Below are 12,002 nucleotides of genomic sequence, written 5' to 3'. Positions count from 1 at the left end.
TTTTGCCGGCAACAGCGACGTCGCTAAGCAGGTAAGTACGTGTGACGGGTATAAGCGTTGCTGTGCGCCACGGGCAGCGATTTGCCCGTGATGCACAACCGACGGGGAAGGGGGTTTTCACCAGCGACATTGCTAGAGATGTCGCTGTGTGTAAAGCCCGCTTTAGTCTCTTCTTATTTCGATAGAGCCTTCACAAACTGTTTCATCATTCCAAGCCTAATGTGGAGTGGTGGAAAGAGAACTTTACTGGGATCAACTAAACTTTCCACAACTGTGTTTTTCAGTCCAGGTTGCAAAGATGTTCTTGTTGGCCAACTTTTTGAGTTCTAGTGATGAGTCCTATCCTGGCTGTCCCATTCACACAAAATCTCAATATGGGTAGACTAAAGGGTTAAAACCTGCGCTGCTGTGGAAGAAATCCTAAAATCAGGCTGATGAATGATTGTGACCTTTTTGCAGAGCTATTTCTCCTTCTACACGACAAAAATCACTAGGGTGAGACTGGCCACATGTGGCTGAAACTCTGTCCACTACAATGGTCAATTGATGCTGAGTGATTTTGTTTCACAATCATGTGGACACTGAACCTGGGTCAAGTGGGTGAGCTTCCTCCACACCGTCAGGCCACACCCTGATTCTTCCTGCTACTGTTGCTGTCTGTTGCACCCCTGCCCGCTACTGTTGCTGTCTGTTGCACCCCTGCCTGCTACTGTTGCTTTCTGTTGCACCCCTGCCTGCTACTGTTGTTTTCTGTTGCAAGCCTGTATTTTACTGTTGCTTTCTGTTGCACCCCTGCCTGCCACTGTTGCTGTCTGTTGCACCCCTGCCTGCCACTGTTGCTGTCTGTTGCACTACTGCCTGCTACTGTTGCTTTCTGTTGCATCCCTGCCTGCTACTCTTGCATCCCTGCCTGCTACTGTTGATTTCTGTTGCACCCCTCCTTGCTACTGTTGATTTCTGTTGCACACCTGCCTGCTACTGTTGATTTCTGTTGCACCCCTGCCTGCTACTGTTGCACTCCTGGCTGCTACTGTTGCTGTCTGTTGCACCCCTGACTGCTACTGATGCTTTCTGTTGCACCCCTGCCTGCTACTGTTGCTTTCTGTTGCATCCCTGCCTGATACTGTTGCAACCCTTCATGGAGGGGTTGGAAGGGCCCTAGAAACGTTGTCTGTATAAGACCCATAAATCTGGATGGCTGCCTTGGTGGGCAATGATAACCACTGAACCACCATACTACCCGGGCATCTTCTTATAAGCACTAGAATATTTAATTATATTAAATCTTTTTCCCAAAAGGATATTTACTTTATTAATGATCTGCACTTTCCAAGTAACATCGGAACATTTTTCAGCAATAAACTACAGTTATTACTTTTTAATATAATTCTGCCCCAAATCGGAACTGACTCATTTATCTCCTATCTTGGAAATGATCCTATATAATTTATATGAGGATGATAAATAGATAAACTCATTTATTTTATCATATTAAAATGTAGGTCAGATCCCAATTGTGATTCCCTTAGAGTTGGAAGTGTTAGAAGCCTCCAGGCTAAAGTGCTGTGCTTTGAAGTAGAAAGTACGTGAGGGAGAAGAGTACATGTGACCTGCATACTAACGGCAATAAGACAAGCTCCATTGGGGAAACATGTGAAGTGCATGCACTATTAGTAATTCCATTATTTTCCTTATTAAGTGTCATATAGCAAGGCTTTAGGCCAGACAAATAACTATTGTCAGGTGCACAATGAAGTTTTGTCATCAGACACCATACATGTTAAAATATACAACTTAAACAACCAAGTCTCTAGTTTACGCAACCAAATTTTTAAGATACATAACTACAATATATGTAAAAAAAAACAAACATGTGACTTCTGATGAAAGACTCTAAACTTGTAGAGAATACAAGCCATTTTGTATTGTATAGAAACCATCTTGTCTTATAACTGAATGATGTCATAGGGTTCAACTAACACGGATGGGTGGGGATGTTTCCCATTTCTACACAAACCCTTGCAGCTCTTATTGGTGCATGGTCATTTCTTTGTTTGAGGTACTATATAACCTGGTCACATGATGTAATAAAGCAGAAACTTTCAGTACACCATAGATGCTGTGTGTTGTATTGATTTCTCCAAGTGCTTGTAAAACAAATGTTATTAATTTGGAGTTCCAATTGCATAGAAGGAGTGAATTTTGCTCACAAACTCTAAGATCAAGACTTCTGATCCTGGAAAGCATTTGAGCACCACCATTGTTAGGTATATACACGACATTCAGCCTCTCCTATCCTAACTCCTCTAAAAGAATCATTTCTGAAAATCCTGCATAGAATTCACATGGTTTCCAATAGTATCCCCCTGTTTAACACTAGAAGTCCCAGAGAAGAGTCATTTAACATTTCTACCTTTGGAACCCAGAGACGGGTCGAATGACCTGAAGGATTTTAGCTAACATCCTATAATCACCGTCTTTTGTTCTGTAATAAGGCCATTACTGTCGCACCACAGGAGGTTGTTGTTTTCCATTGAGTTTAGCCAGTTAGCTCGTAGTTAGTTCTACTCAGTTTGGACTAAGGGTCATTTGACCCTCTTTCGGGACTTCAGGGGGCAGCTCCAAATTTCTGGAACTTCTAGTGTTAATCTGTAGGTGTCCCTATTGTGCTACCAGGGATTTCACAATCTGAGCTTTTTAACCCATATTTGGTGGACACACCTTTGAAGCTGAGGGTCTCTGTAGTCAGTGTAAGCTTAATAAACCCCATGGCTTTAAGCAATGAATTTTGATAGCGTCTAGGATCCACACAGCTCATAAACGGGCACACCTTTCATGTTAATGCTAATGCAAGATGAACTTAGGATAGCTGCAGTATTGAGTCAGCAGGCAACTTTTATGCACTTTGGGCACAATTCATCAAAGATTTCTAATTCTTGCGTAAAAACTTTGAAGGGATGCAAAATTTAAGCTCCTAAGTTTTGCAACTATTGACATTTTCACACCATTTTTTTCCAGCGCCGACAAAATAGATGGAACTGGGAATGGAGAGGGTATGGTGGAGGTGGTACGCCACAGCTTTTCTAATTTCTGACAGGCTGCGACATTCGGTACTCCAGTGTATGACTGGAGTGAGACCTCTGGAGTATAAAGGAACTCTAAGGATAAAAGGCGCAAATAGTGTCTTATCTGGTATAAAAGGAATAAGAGAAAGATGTACGCTCACCTTTTCAAGTTGTGTGACACACAAGACTTGCGCTTAATAATGGAGCAGCTGTTGCAGATACATGAGTGCACAGTGCAGACAATGCAGAAAAAGGACAGCAGACATGTTCACTCCGCGCCGCTGCTGAAGACTTTCCAAAGGAAGATCGAGGACATATCAGTGGTTTTTATTCAACGAGCTTCAAACCCATCAAAAGTTTCTTCTTCAGGATAGGAGTACTGTGGTTCCTTTCCTGAAGAAGAAGCTTTGATGGCTTTGAAACGCGTTTAATAAAAAACATTTATCTCCATTGGTGTGTCCTTGATCTTCCTTTGGAAAGTCTTCAGCAGCAGCACAGAGTGAACACGTTTGTTGTCTTTATTCTGCAGACCTATGGCGTAGCGCACGGAGGTATACGCTTCTTGTTAGACACTCCGGATTAATGAAGAAGCATGCACCTCTTCAAGAATCAAGAGAGACTGACTCTAGCACGGCCCCTTTATCAAGACCGCCATGAACAACACTGATCTTGATGAATCAAGCCCTATGTGTCACAGCACTCAGCGACCGACCCGATCTGTAAAGGTACATGGCCTCCACTTCATGGCTGAGTTGCTGCGGTACTGGTGATATCCTATTACAGGACTGCGCTGGTATCAGTGAGCTCTTTAGAACCAACCATTCTTGTACAATGTTAGTAAAAGCTGACTGCATGTCGAGGGGCTGGATGTTATACACCAAGCAGTGGGACTGAATAAAAATTCTGATTTCACTGATTAATAGGCGTATCCCAATACCTTTGCCTATATTGTGCATGTATGTAATGATTAATTGTAACAATGGAAACAATTATATCTAGCCTTAATGATGCAGTGAAAATCCACAACCAGTATGTTCAAAGTGCCTAACACCGAATCGCTATTCACAAATCATTAGACTGAAAAATACTTCTTGCGGTTGCATGATTGTGACTAGCGATCAATCTTAAAAAAAAAAAGATGTTCAATAATTGCTTGTAATGATTAGATATAGTTCAGTCAAAACGAATAATGATTATATTTTATGGTTGGGTCTCACGGTTGTACTGCATGAAAAATCCCAACAGCTACATTGATATAACGTTTGCACCCAATACAGAAACATTTGTTGCAAAAGCATTACTATATGGATTGCAGATTTGAAGTCTAGGATCGTCTGGAGGTCCTGTGGCCGCTTATCCACCGAGGAGAGCCACAGTATCATTAACCTCTTAGGCTATGTTCACACCCAGGTATAGAGGCTATGTTCACACCCAGATATAGAGGCCAGAGAGCTGTATGTGCCTGGGCCAAGCCCCCTACGCTTGCAAGCTAAATTCCATAAATATATATTGATTGATTTCTATAAACTGGAAACATGAACTTTTAAAACAAAGGTCGTAACATTACAGGGACTTTTCATAAACAACATAGTTTTGGGGTCTAAAAACTTGATGTCAGCTTCCTCTTAAAGGGAACCAACCAGTAGGATTTTCATATCTAAAGTAAAGCCAGTGCTATACTGGTGCTGGGATGCTGAATGGAAGCATAGCTTTTGTTCTGAAATCGGATGTTTTATTTCAGAAATATGTGCAAGTAAAGTTCTAGCAATGCACTGCTATTTGATTGACAGGTGCAACAGGAAGGGAATAAGTCGGTCGTGTCTTACTATCTATTCCCGCTTCTGTCTTTCTGCCTGGACTTACTCCCCCTGCTGTCGTCATAGACTTTAATTTCGTCGCAGGCAGACAGATAGGGGCGGGGATAGATAGGAAGACCTGACCCACATATTCCCTTCCTGTTGCACTTGTCAATCAAATAGCAGTGCATTACTGGAACTTTATTTGCACATATTTCTTCAATAAAACATCCAATTTCAGAACAAAAAGTATGCTTAGACTCAGCATCCTAGCACCAGTATACATTATATATGAAAATCCTGCTGGTTGGTTCCCTTTAAACTGGTCTAAAGGGGGCTTTACACGCTGCGACATCGCTAATGCGGAGTCGTTGGGGGTCACGGAATTGGTGACGCACATCCGACCGCATTAGCGATGCCGTTGCGTGTGACACCGATAAGCGATTTTGCATCGTTGCAAAAACGTGCAAAATCGCTAATCGGCGACATGGGGGTCCATTCTTAAAAATCGTTACTGCAGCAGTAACGAAGTTGTTCCTCGTTCCTGTGGCAGTACACATTGCTGCGTGTGACGCCGCAGGAACGAGGAAGCTCTCCTTACCTGCCTCCCGGCCGCTATGCAGAAGGAAGGAGGTGGGCGGGATGTTACGTCCCGCTCATCTCCGCCCCTCCGCTGCTATTGGGCGGCAGTTCAGTGACGCTTCAGTGACGTCGCTGTGACGCCGCACGGACCGCCCCCTTAGAAAGGAGGCGGTTCGCCGGTCACAGCGACGTCGCCGGACAGGTAAGTATGTGTGACGGCTCTGGGCGATGTTGTGCGGCACGGGCAGCGATTTGCCCGTGTCGCGCAACAGATGGGGGCGGGTGCCCACACTAGCGATATCGGGACCGATATCGCAGTGTGTAAAGTAGCCTTAATGCTACATAGAATATACTTATACAATGAAGGTACTTAGTGCAGAAATTGATGAATTCATCAATTGTGACCACCGGCCCCAACAAAGTGATGAAGAAAAGAGTGCTGCTACATTACATTATTTGTCATAAAATAATAGGTTTAATGTCCACAGTCATAAGATTGCTAAAAATGTTCTTAATCTTTAAGGTCTATTTATAAGGATATGTATTAGGATGCCTTTATAAAAAAATAAACTGAAATGTGCAACAATACAATAACAAGCAGTGAACAAAGACCTGGAGAGGAGCTTCGCGTATACGACACTAGGCTCGGTGAACCCTTTTAGTCATTGATCAAAGTCAAGAAGGTCACATGAAACATTGTCCTGCTTTTGCTTTTTAGAAAAGAGTAGGGGTAGAGTTCACATACAATAACCCCCATTTTTGGCACTTCAGGGACTATTTAGTGGGTTTACTTGCACCTCCTAGTTTGGTTTTGATACATAGATGTATTTATGGTATTTTACGGCAGCCTTGGCTTTTCCTAACCGTAAGCTTTGGCTATAAGGGAATTCCACGGTCCATAATTCCGCACCCCCTTTAATTTGGCAATGTTATGAATCAATTCTATGATCCCTTTTATGCCACGTATCACCTTTCATCCCATAAAGCACATGGAAACAGGTCAATGAACTTTCCTAGAGAACAAACCATAAAAGTGTACATTATGACTTCCAATAATTTGGTCTAATGCCCAACATACGCTCAATACTTGGGGCTGAATGTAAATGCCAGCTGTGACTTTCTCTCTCTGTTGGCAGGAGAACTACTATTAGACTCTATCTCCATCCTGATGTACTGAGGATGGAGATAACACACAAGCTTATTACACTAAATGATTTCTGTGTGAACAAAAGGCTGTTTTGTAACTCATCAGTAACCTTGAAAAATGAGATGAATTTAGCAAACGGCATTATATAAAGCCGTATCGCCCCTCGTAATAATAGTGGTCAAGTGCGTAATCGTTCCATGGGTGCTAGATTCCACTTGTCATGCAAATTGAATGGATAATTACTATTAAGGTGCAGTAATTGCCTCAATGAAAAGGCTTGATGCATGTTTACACTCAACTTGGCAGCATGAATTGTTATTCCACTAACGTGGCACTGAACGCACACGGAAAGAAGGTGACCTGCAAAACGGCTACGTGCTTAGGGGATTGAGGGGAAAAATAGCACATAGTACAAAGGAAGAGGAAAGATACACTGGGGATAGTCTATGGCAGACTGAGTCGGGCACTAAAGGGTTAATAATAACCCATCAATATCTGCTGTGGTGTCATCTAGCATTACTCAACCTAAATAAATCAGATTGTATAGAAAACTGATCACCATCTCCTATTATACAGGCATAGACTGTATAAAAATGTACACATGGTCTATGCCAGCAAGATGCAGAACATCCCCATAGGATGACTGAGCAGCCTTTGTTACAGCCAGGGATGACTACAGAACACTAAGTAACCAGCACTGATAACTGTATATACTGACTTGTCACACACCAGCAGCACCCCTTATACAGGGAACCGCCAGCACCAAGGGAGTATATCACAAATGTGTCACAAGGCTCAGAATTTATGAATGATTTATGGGTATAGTCATTAATAAAGCCTATGCTATTATTAATAGTCATGCTAATGAATTTCACAGTCAGCCCATTGTATTATAGTGTGATATATTTGTACATATATGTAGCCTCAATGTTTATAGAATTGTATGTTTGTTTGTAAATATCTATTATATTGTATTGTTTATGATTATTGTACTTGTCCCTATTATGTATACCCCTTTCACATGTAAAGCGCCATGGAATTGATGGCGCTATAATAATAAATAATAATAATAATAATATACGCACAGTCAAAGGCAGAGGGATAAGGTGCATTCACTATGTAATTACACGGGTTTCTAGGAACATTTAACCTCCATGACTACAGCAGAGAACATTATGGATGTGTCAATGACTTATTGATACATTTCATGTTCCTTTATTGACAGCTCTGCAGAATAACACTCCATAATGACTGATACAATGCACAGAGTTCTGCAGCAGCTGTGGTGGAGGCATGCTGAATGCAAGTTTGAAGTTACTCCAGGGTTTCCCAATGGAATGTTAATTAGGGGTACAGTGCAAAAAGTGGGGTGCAGAGAAAGAATTACCTTGATCCGGACATAGCAGTGTGTGCCCAGGAAGGGGTCATTGAGGCAGCCTGGGGTGACCTCCCTGGGGACCCTCTGGAAGGTCCTCCTTGGCCTGATGAGGATGCTGCAGAAAAGTTTGATGAGCGCAGTGCAGGCGCAGAGCAGGCAATAGGAGTAGACCAGAGTCCAGAAAGCCGCAGCGCGCAGGCAGCTGGGCAGGGGGAGCATGGTGTCCACACTGTGCCCAGGCATCAAGCTGGAGACAGGCACCCTCAAGTGGCAAGGAGAGCTGTGCGAGAAGTCATGGAAACAAGGGGAAGAAAAGCAAGAGGAGGAGGAGGAGGAGGAGGAGGAGGAGGAGGGGAGAGGAGTGACTACAGCTTCATGCAATGAGGGATGCTGCCCTTTAAAGGGGACGATGATAACGGGACAACCTTGACTGCATCTGCTGATACCATGGCTTAATGGAGCACAAAAATCTGGAGCTTCAAGGCCAAGGTTAGGAAATGATAAAGCTGCACATGTCCTTCCTAAATCTGTCTGTGAATGAAGCAGGAGGCTCTCAGATCAGGAGACAGCTGATAAAGTAGTCTCTTTTTTGGGATAGGTTGGAGACGAAAGAGAGAGGGAAGCATTATTTATTTTGTACTTATTTATTTTACTCACTTATATAGCACTATTAATTCCACAGCGCTTTACAGATATGATCATCACTGTCCCCATTGGAGCTCACAATATAAGGTCCCTATCTTTTGAGTGTGGGAGGAAATTGAAGAACCCAGAAGAAACCCAGGTAAACTCCCTGCGTATCTTGTCCTTGGTGGGATATGAACCCAAGATCCCAGCGCTGCAAAACTGCACTGTGTAACGCAGGTACCGGCCTCCCCGCACTGTCCTACTCCCTTTCCCCAGCAGTGACACCACCACTCTTACCCTCCCAGGCGCCCAGCAATGGGTTCTGGTTCCTGGTCCCTACCACCGGCTCCCAGGGTCTGCGCATGCCACACAGGGCTTGTGGGAGCACGCATAGGGCTCGCGTGCACCTATTATTAAAGGGGCAGCGAGCCTTAACCAGGAAGTGCCTTTCAAGGTATCTTCCCCCTTTGGAAGGTGCCTGGGAAATGTGATTATCCTCAGAGAAATGTTGCTAGTTGTCAGACCCGGCCCTGTTTGCTGAGTCTAATGCTATGTGTGTTAACATGTCTGTATCCTAATATCTGTTGTGCTCTCTGTATCTTTTGCATCTACCTGCTGTGCCTGCCGTACCTGCTGCACCTGCCATATCAGCCGAATCCTCCACACCTGCCGGTCCCAGACGTCCAGTCTGCATCAGCCATCAATGGCTGCACCTGGCCACATCAGAGACTGTCAGTATCCTATCTCCAACCCCTGGGGTTGGCTGTCTTAGTACCAACAGTTAATGGAATAGTATCTGGCGGCTACCTTCCAGCACAAGCCTCTCCTCACCATCAGAGGCGCTGGTGAAGACAAGGTAGTCGCTTACTTACGCCCCCTCCAGGTTGAACCGGTGCTACATCCCATTCAGTCCACTCCCACATGCACTGGTGAGCAAACACACGGCTGACTCATTCATTCCTTTGATATGATAACTCATGTGACAGCCGTGTTTATAACTATCTGGAGTCATGGACACAAAGATCTGGCAACTATCCAACATCTTTAAAACATCAATTCAAATGGTTTAAAACAGAATTTTTCTACAAGATTCTAGTATAAGATTTTTTTCACCACCCATAATGATTAATGGTAATACACCATTCCATCTGATTGCTGTGTTGTGGTTCACTGAGAGCACATTGATGGGGTGGACGGATGGAAGCGCACATTGAAATTACATTCAATGCTGAGTCGCTCTATTTTTGCTCTTTTATCAACAGTGTTGTGAGTTTACACGTTTTTGACATTCCCCCCATCTGATTTATAAGTATTGATCATTTCTGATAGGTAGTGATCTGGTTTGCATAGGGCTAACCAGGGGATATCAGGGCCAGAAAACAAAGGTGCGAACATCAGCGGCAAGGCAGGGTATACTAGGGATACAACAGGGTATATGGTTGCTGTCTTGTCCCAAGATCTCCATATCCTGTCCCTTTGTTTATATTGAAGTTAGTTTACTACAATTATCTATAGTGTATACACTTACTTATATTAAAAAAATAATTAAAATATGTTTTATTGGTACATTCTTTGGTGAGCCCAATTGGATATAGGGTATATGTGTGGCACCCTGGACAAGCCAGGGGCCACAGAGCACAACACCCACTCACCCCACACTCCCAGCAGGCACACCGAAGTCAGACACAAAACCCTTGTTGCCTTCCTCCAGGGGCTGATGATCACACCAGGGGGTGGGCCAGGCGGTTGGTCCCACCCACCGAGGAGTTCACAGTCCTGGAGGTGGGAAAACAGACAGTCTAGTCTAGTTTTGACAGTGAAAGTGGAAGGAGGAAAGTGTGGTAGTGGAGCAACTGACTGAGAGCGTCCAGGTGTGTGGCCCGGCCGGAACAGCAAGGTTGGCAGACGGTGGTGACCGTCTGCAGTAGTGGCCTATCCGAGTTACCGTAAGGACCGTGGACGGGCGGTGGCCCGGCGGTACCGGACCGGTACACAAAGAGAAGCCAGCACCATCTGGCAGGGGTTTTCGGACCCCGACAAGGCTAGGAGTCGCCGTGAATTTGCCAAATCCGTTAGTGAAGGGGATCTCCTGGGTTTCCAAACAGCCAAGTCCCGACAGAAGGCAACAGTCCAACCAACAGAGGGAGACACCGCCACCGCCAAGGCAACCGTTTCTCAGGGCCAGAGCCTGCGGGCAAAGAGGGGCTCCTCCAGCCCATATCCAAGCTGGGGAACGGGTTACCGGTGGGAACCCATCGGAACCATCAACCGTACATAGGTGCAGGGAAAGGCAGTCACCATCAACCTGCCGGGAGAAACAACACCGCAGCCGTCTGTGGGACCCGTCCATCCAGCCGAGTGTTTTACCGAGAACTGTGTCTTCATCATTGGGCTGAGTGAGTACCACCGTGCCGTGCGGCACAGCGCTGCCCCTGCGACCCTGCACCTCACCAGGCCCCGTAACCCGCCTGCCATCCATCCCTACCCCATCACCGGGCCCCGGGACAACCAACCCCCTACCAACGGAGGGGAGAACTAACAACAAAGCTGCTCCCTGTCACCGCTCCCGGGATCCCCGTCCAGAGCAGCGGTGGGTGTCACCATTATCACCACAGCCGTGGGTGGCATCACGGACAATAAATCCCCACAATCAATCCAAACCCCCTTTTCACTCACGGGCGAGGAGCGCCGCTCGAGTCCCCGGGATCCGGCCCACCGCTCGAGCCACCACCGAGCAGCAGCACCAGCGGCCGGACCCGAGCAGTGGGAGAGCGCAGCGTCCCCTCCTCCGCCCGCGACATATGTACTATTTATCCGTCTTTCCTCGATGATTGCTGTATATGGCATTCTGATAACAGGCAAGAACCGGAAAGAAAAATTAAAGGAAAAGATTTCCATAAATCAAAACTGAAAAATAAGAAGAGAAATGAAATGTCTTGGTGCCATCATAAACCACTAGAAATGAACCCACAGATAAAATCAGGTGGAGTAGGGAGGAAAAGTCTAAAATATGAGTTGTTGCTCTTTGCGAAAGTAGTATAAGCAGTGCAAAAGTAATAGAAGATTCCTGTCCTTTGCCATTTCCAACAACATTTCTAGCATTTCCTTCATCTTGCAACTTCAGCTCTTTCTTGCCAGCTCACACTGCGGTCTGTTACTTCCTCTCTTAATTTAAGTCTATGAGAGCTTCATTCGAGTCTCATAGGCTTATATTGGTAAATTACTTCCAGTTTACACTCCAAATAATATTGAGCCACCTATTCACAAATGTATTCACATGATGGAGGGGAGGGATCGGAGCGGCGCTAGAAATGCCCTTAGTAAACTTCAAATATCTTAATGCACAAACTGAACATACTATACGGATTAGTAAATAGCAAAATAATCCCCCCCCTCAAACCCCCACC

At 44.9% G+C, this 12,002-nt stretch overlaps 1 protein-coding gene and 1 long non-coding RNA gene across 2 annotated transcripts in view; one reads left to right on the top strand and one right to left on the bottom strand.

Annotated features, from left to right (window-relative positions):
* Window positions 1–8,269, bottom strand: part of EPHX4 (epoxide hydrolase 4) — a 109,337-nt gene extending 101,068 nt beyond the window's left edge. Inside the window, exon 1 of the mRNA XM_075322322.1 lies at window positions 7,978–8,269. Within this exon, the coding sequence (XP_075178437.1) occupies window positions 7,978–8,211 (234 nt within the window). The 5' untranslated portion in view covers window positions 8,212–8,269. The remainder of the gene's footprint in view (window positions 1–7,977) is intronic.
* A 91-nt stretch (window positions 8,270–8,360) lies between these two features.
* Window positions 8,361–10,146, top strand: LOC142250169 (uncharacterized). The gene is made up of 3 exons (XR_012725122.1): window positions 8,361–8,457; window positions 8,651–8,752; window positions 9,247–10,146. It is a non-coding gene; the product is annotated as an uncharacterized LOC142250169 (long non-coding RNA).
* The last annotated feature ends 1,856 nt before the right edge of the window (window positions 10,147–12,002 follow it).

The sequence above is a fragment of the Anomaloglossus baeobatrachus genome, chromosome 8, assembly GCF_048569485.1.
Source record: "Anomaloglossus baeobatrachus isolate aAnoBae1 chromosome 8, aAnoBae1.hap1, whole genome shotgun sequence".
Lineage (NCBI taxonomy): Eukaryota > Metazoa > Chordata > Amphibia > Anura > Aromobatidae > Anomaloglossus > Anomaloglossus baeobatrachus.
Note: the sequence above shows the minus strand (reverse complement) of the source record. Positions and strands in the feature narration are given on the sequence as shown.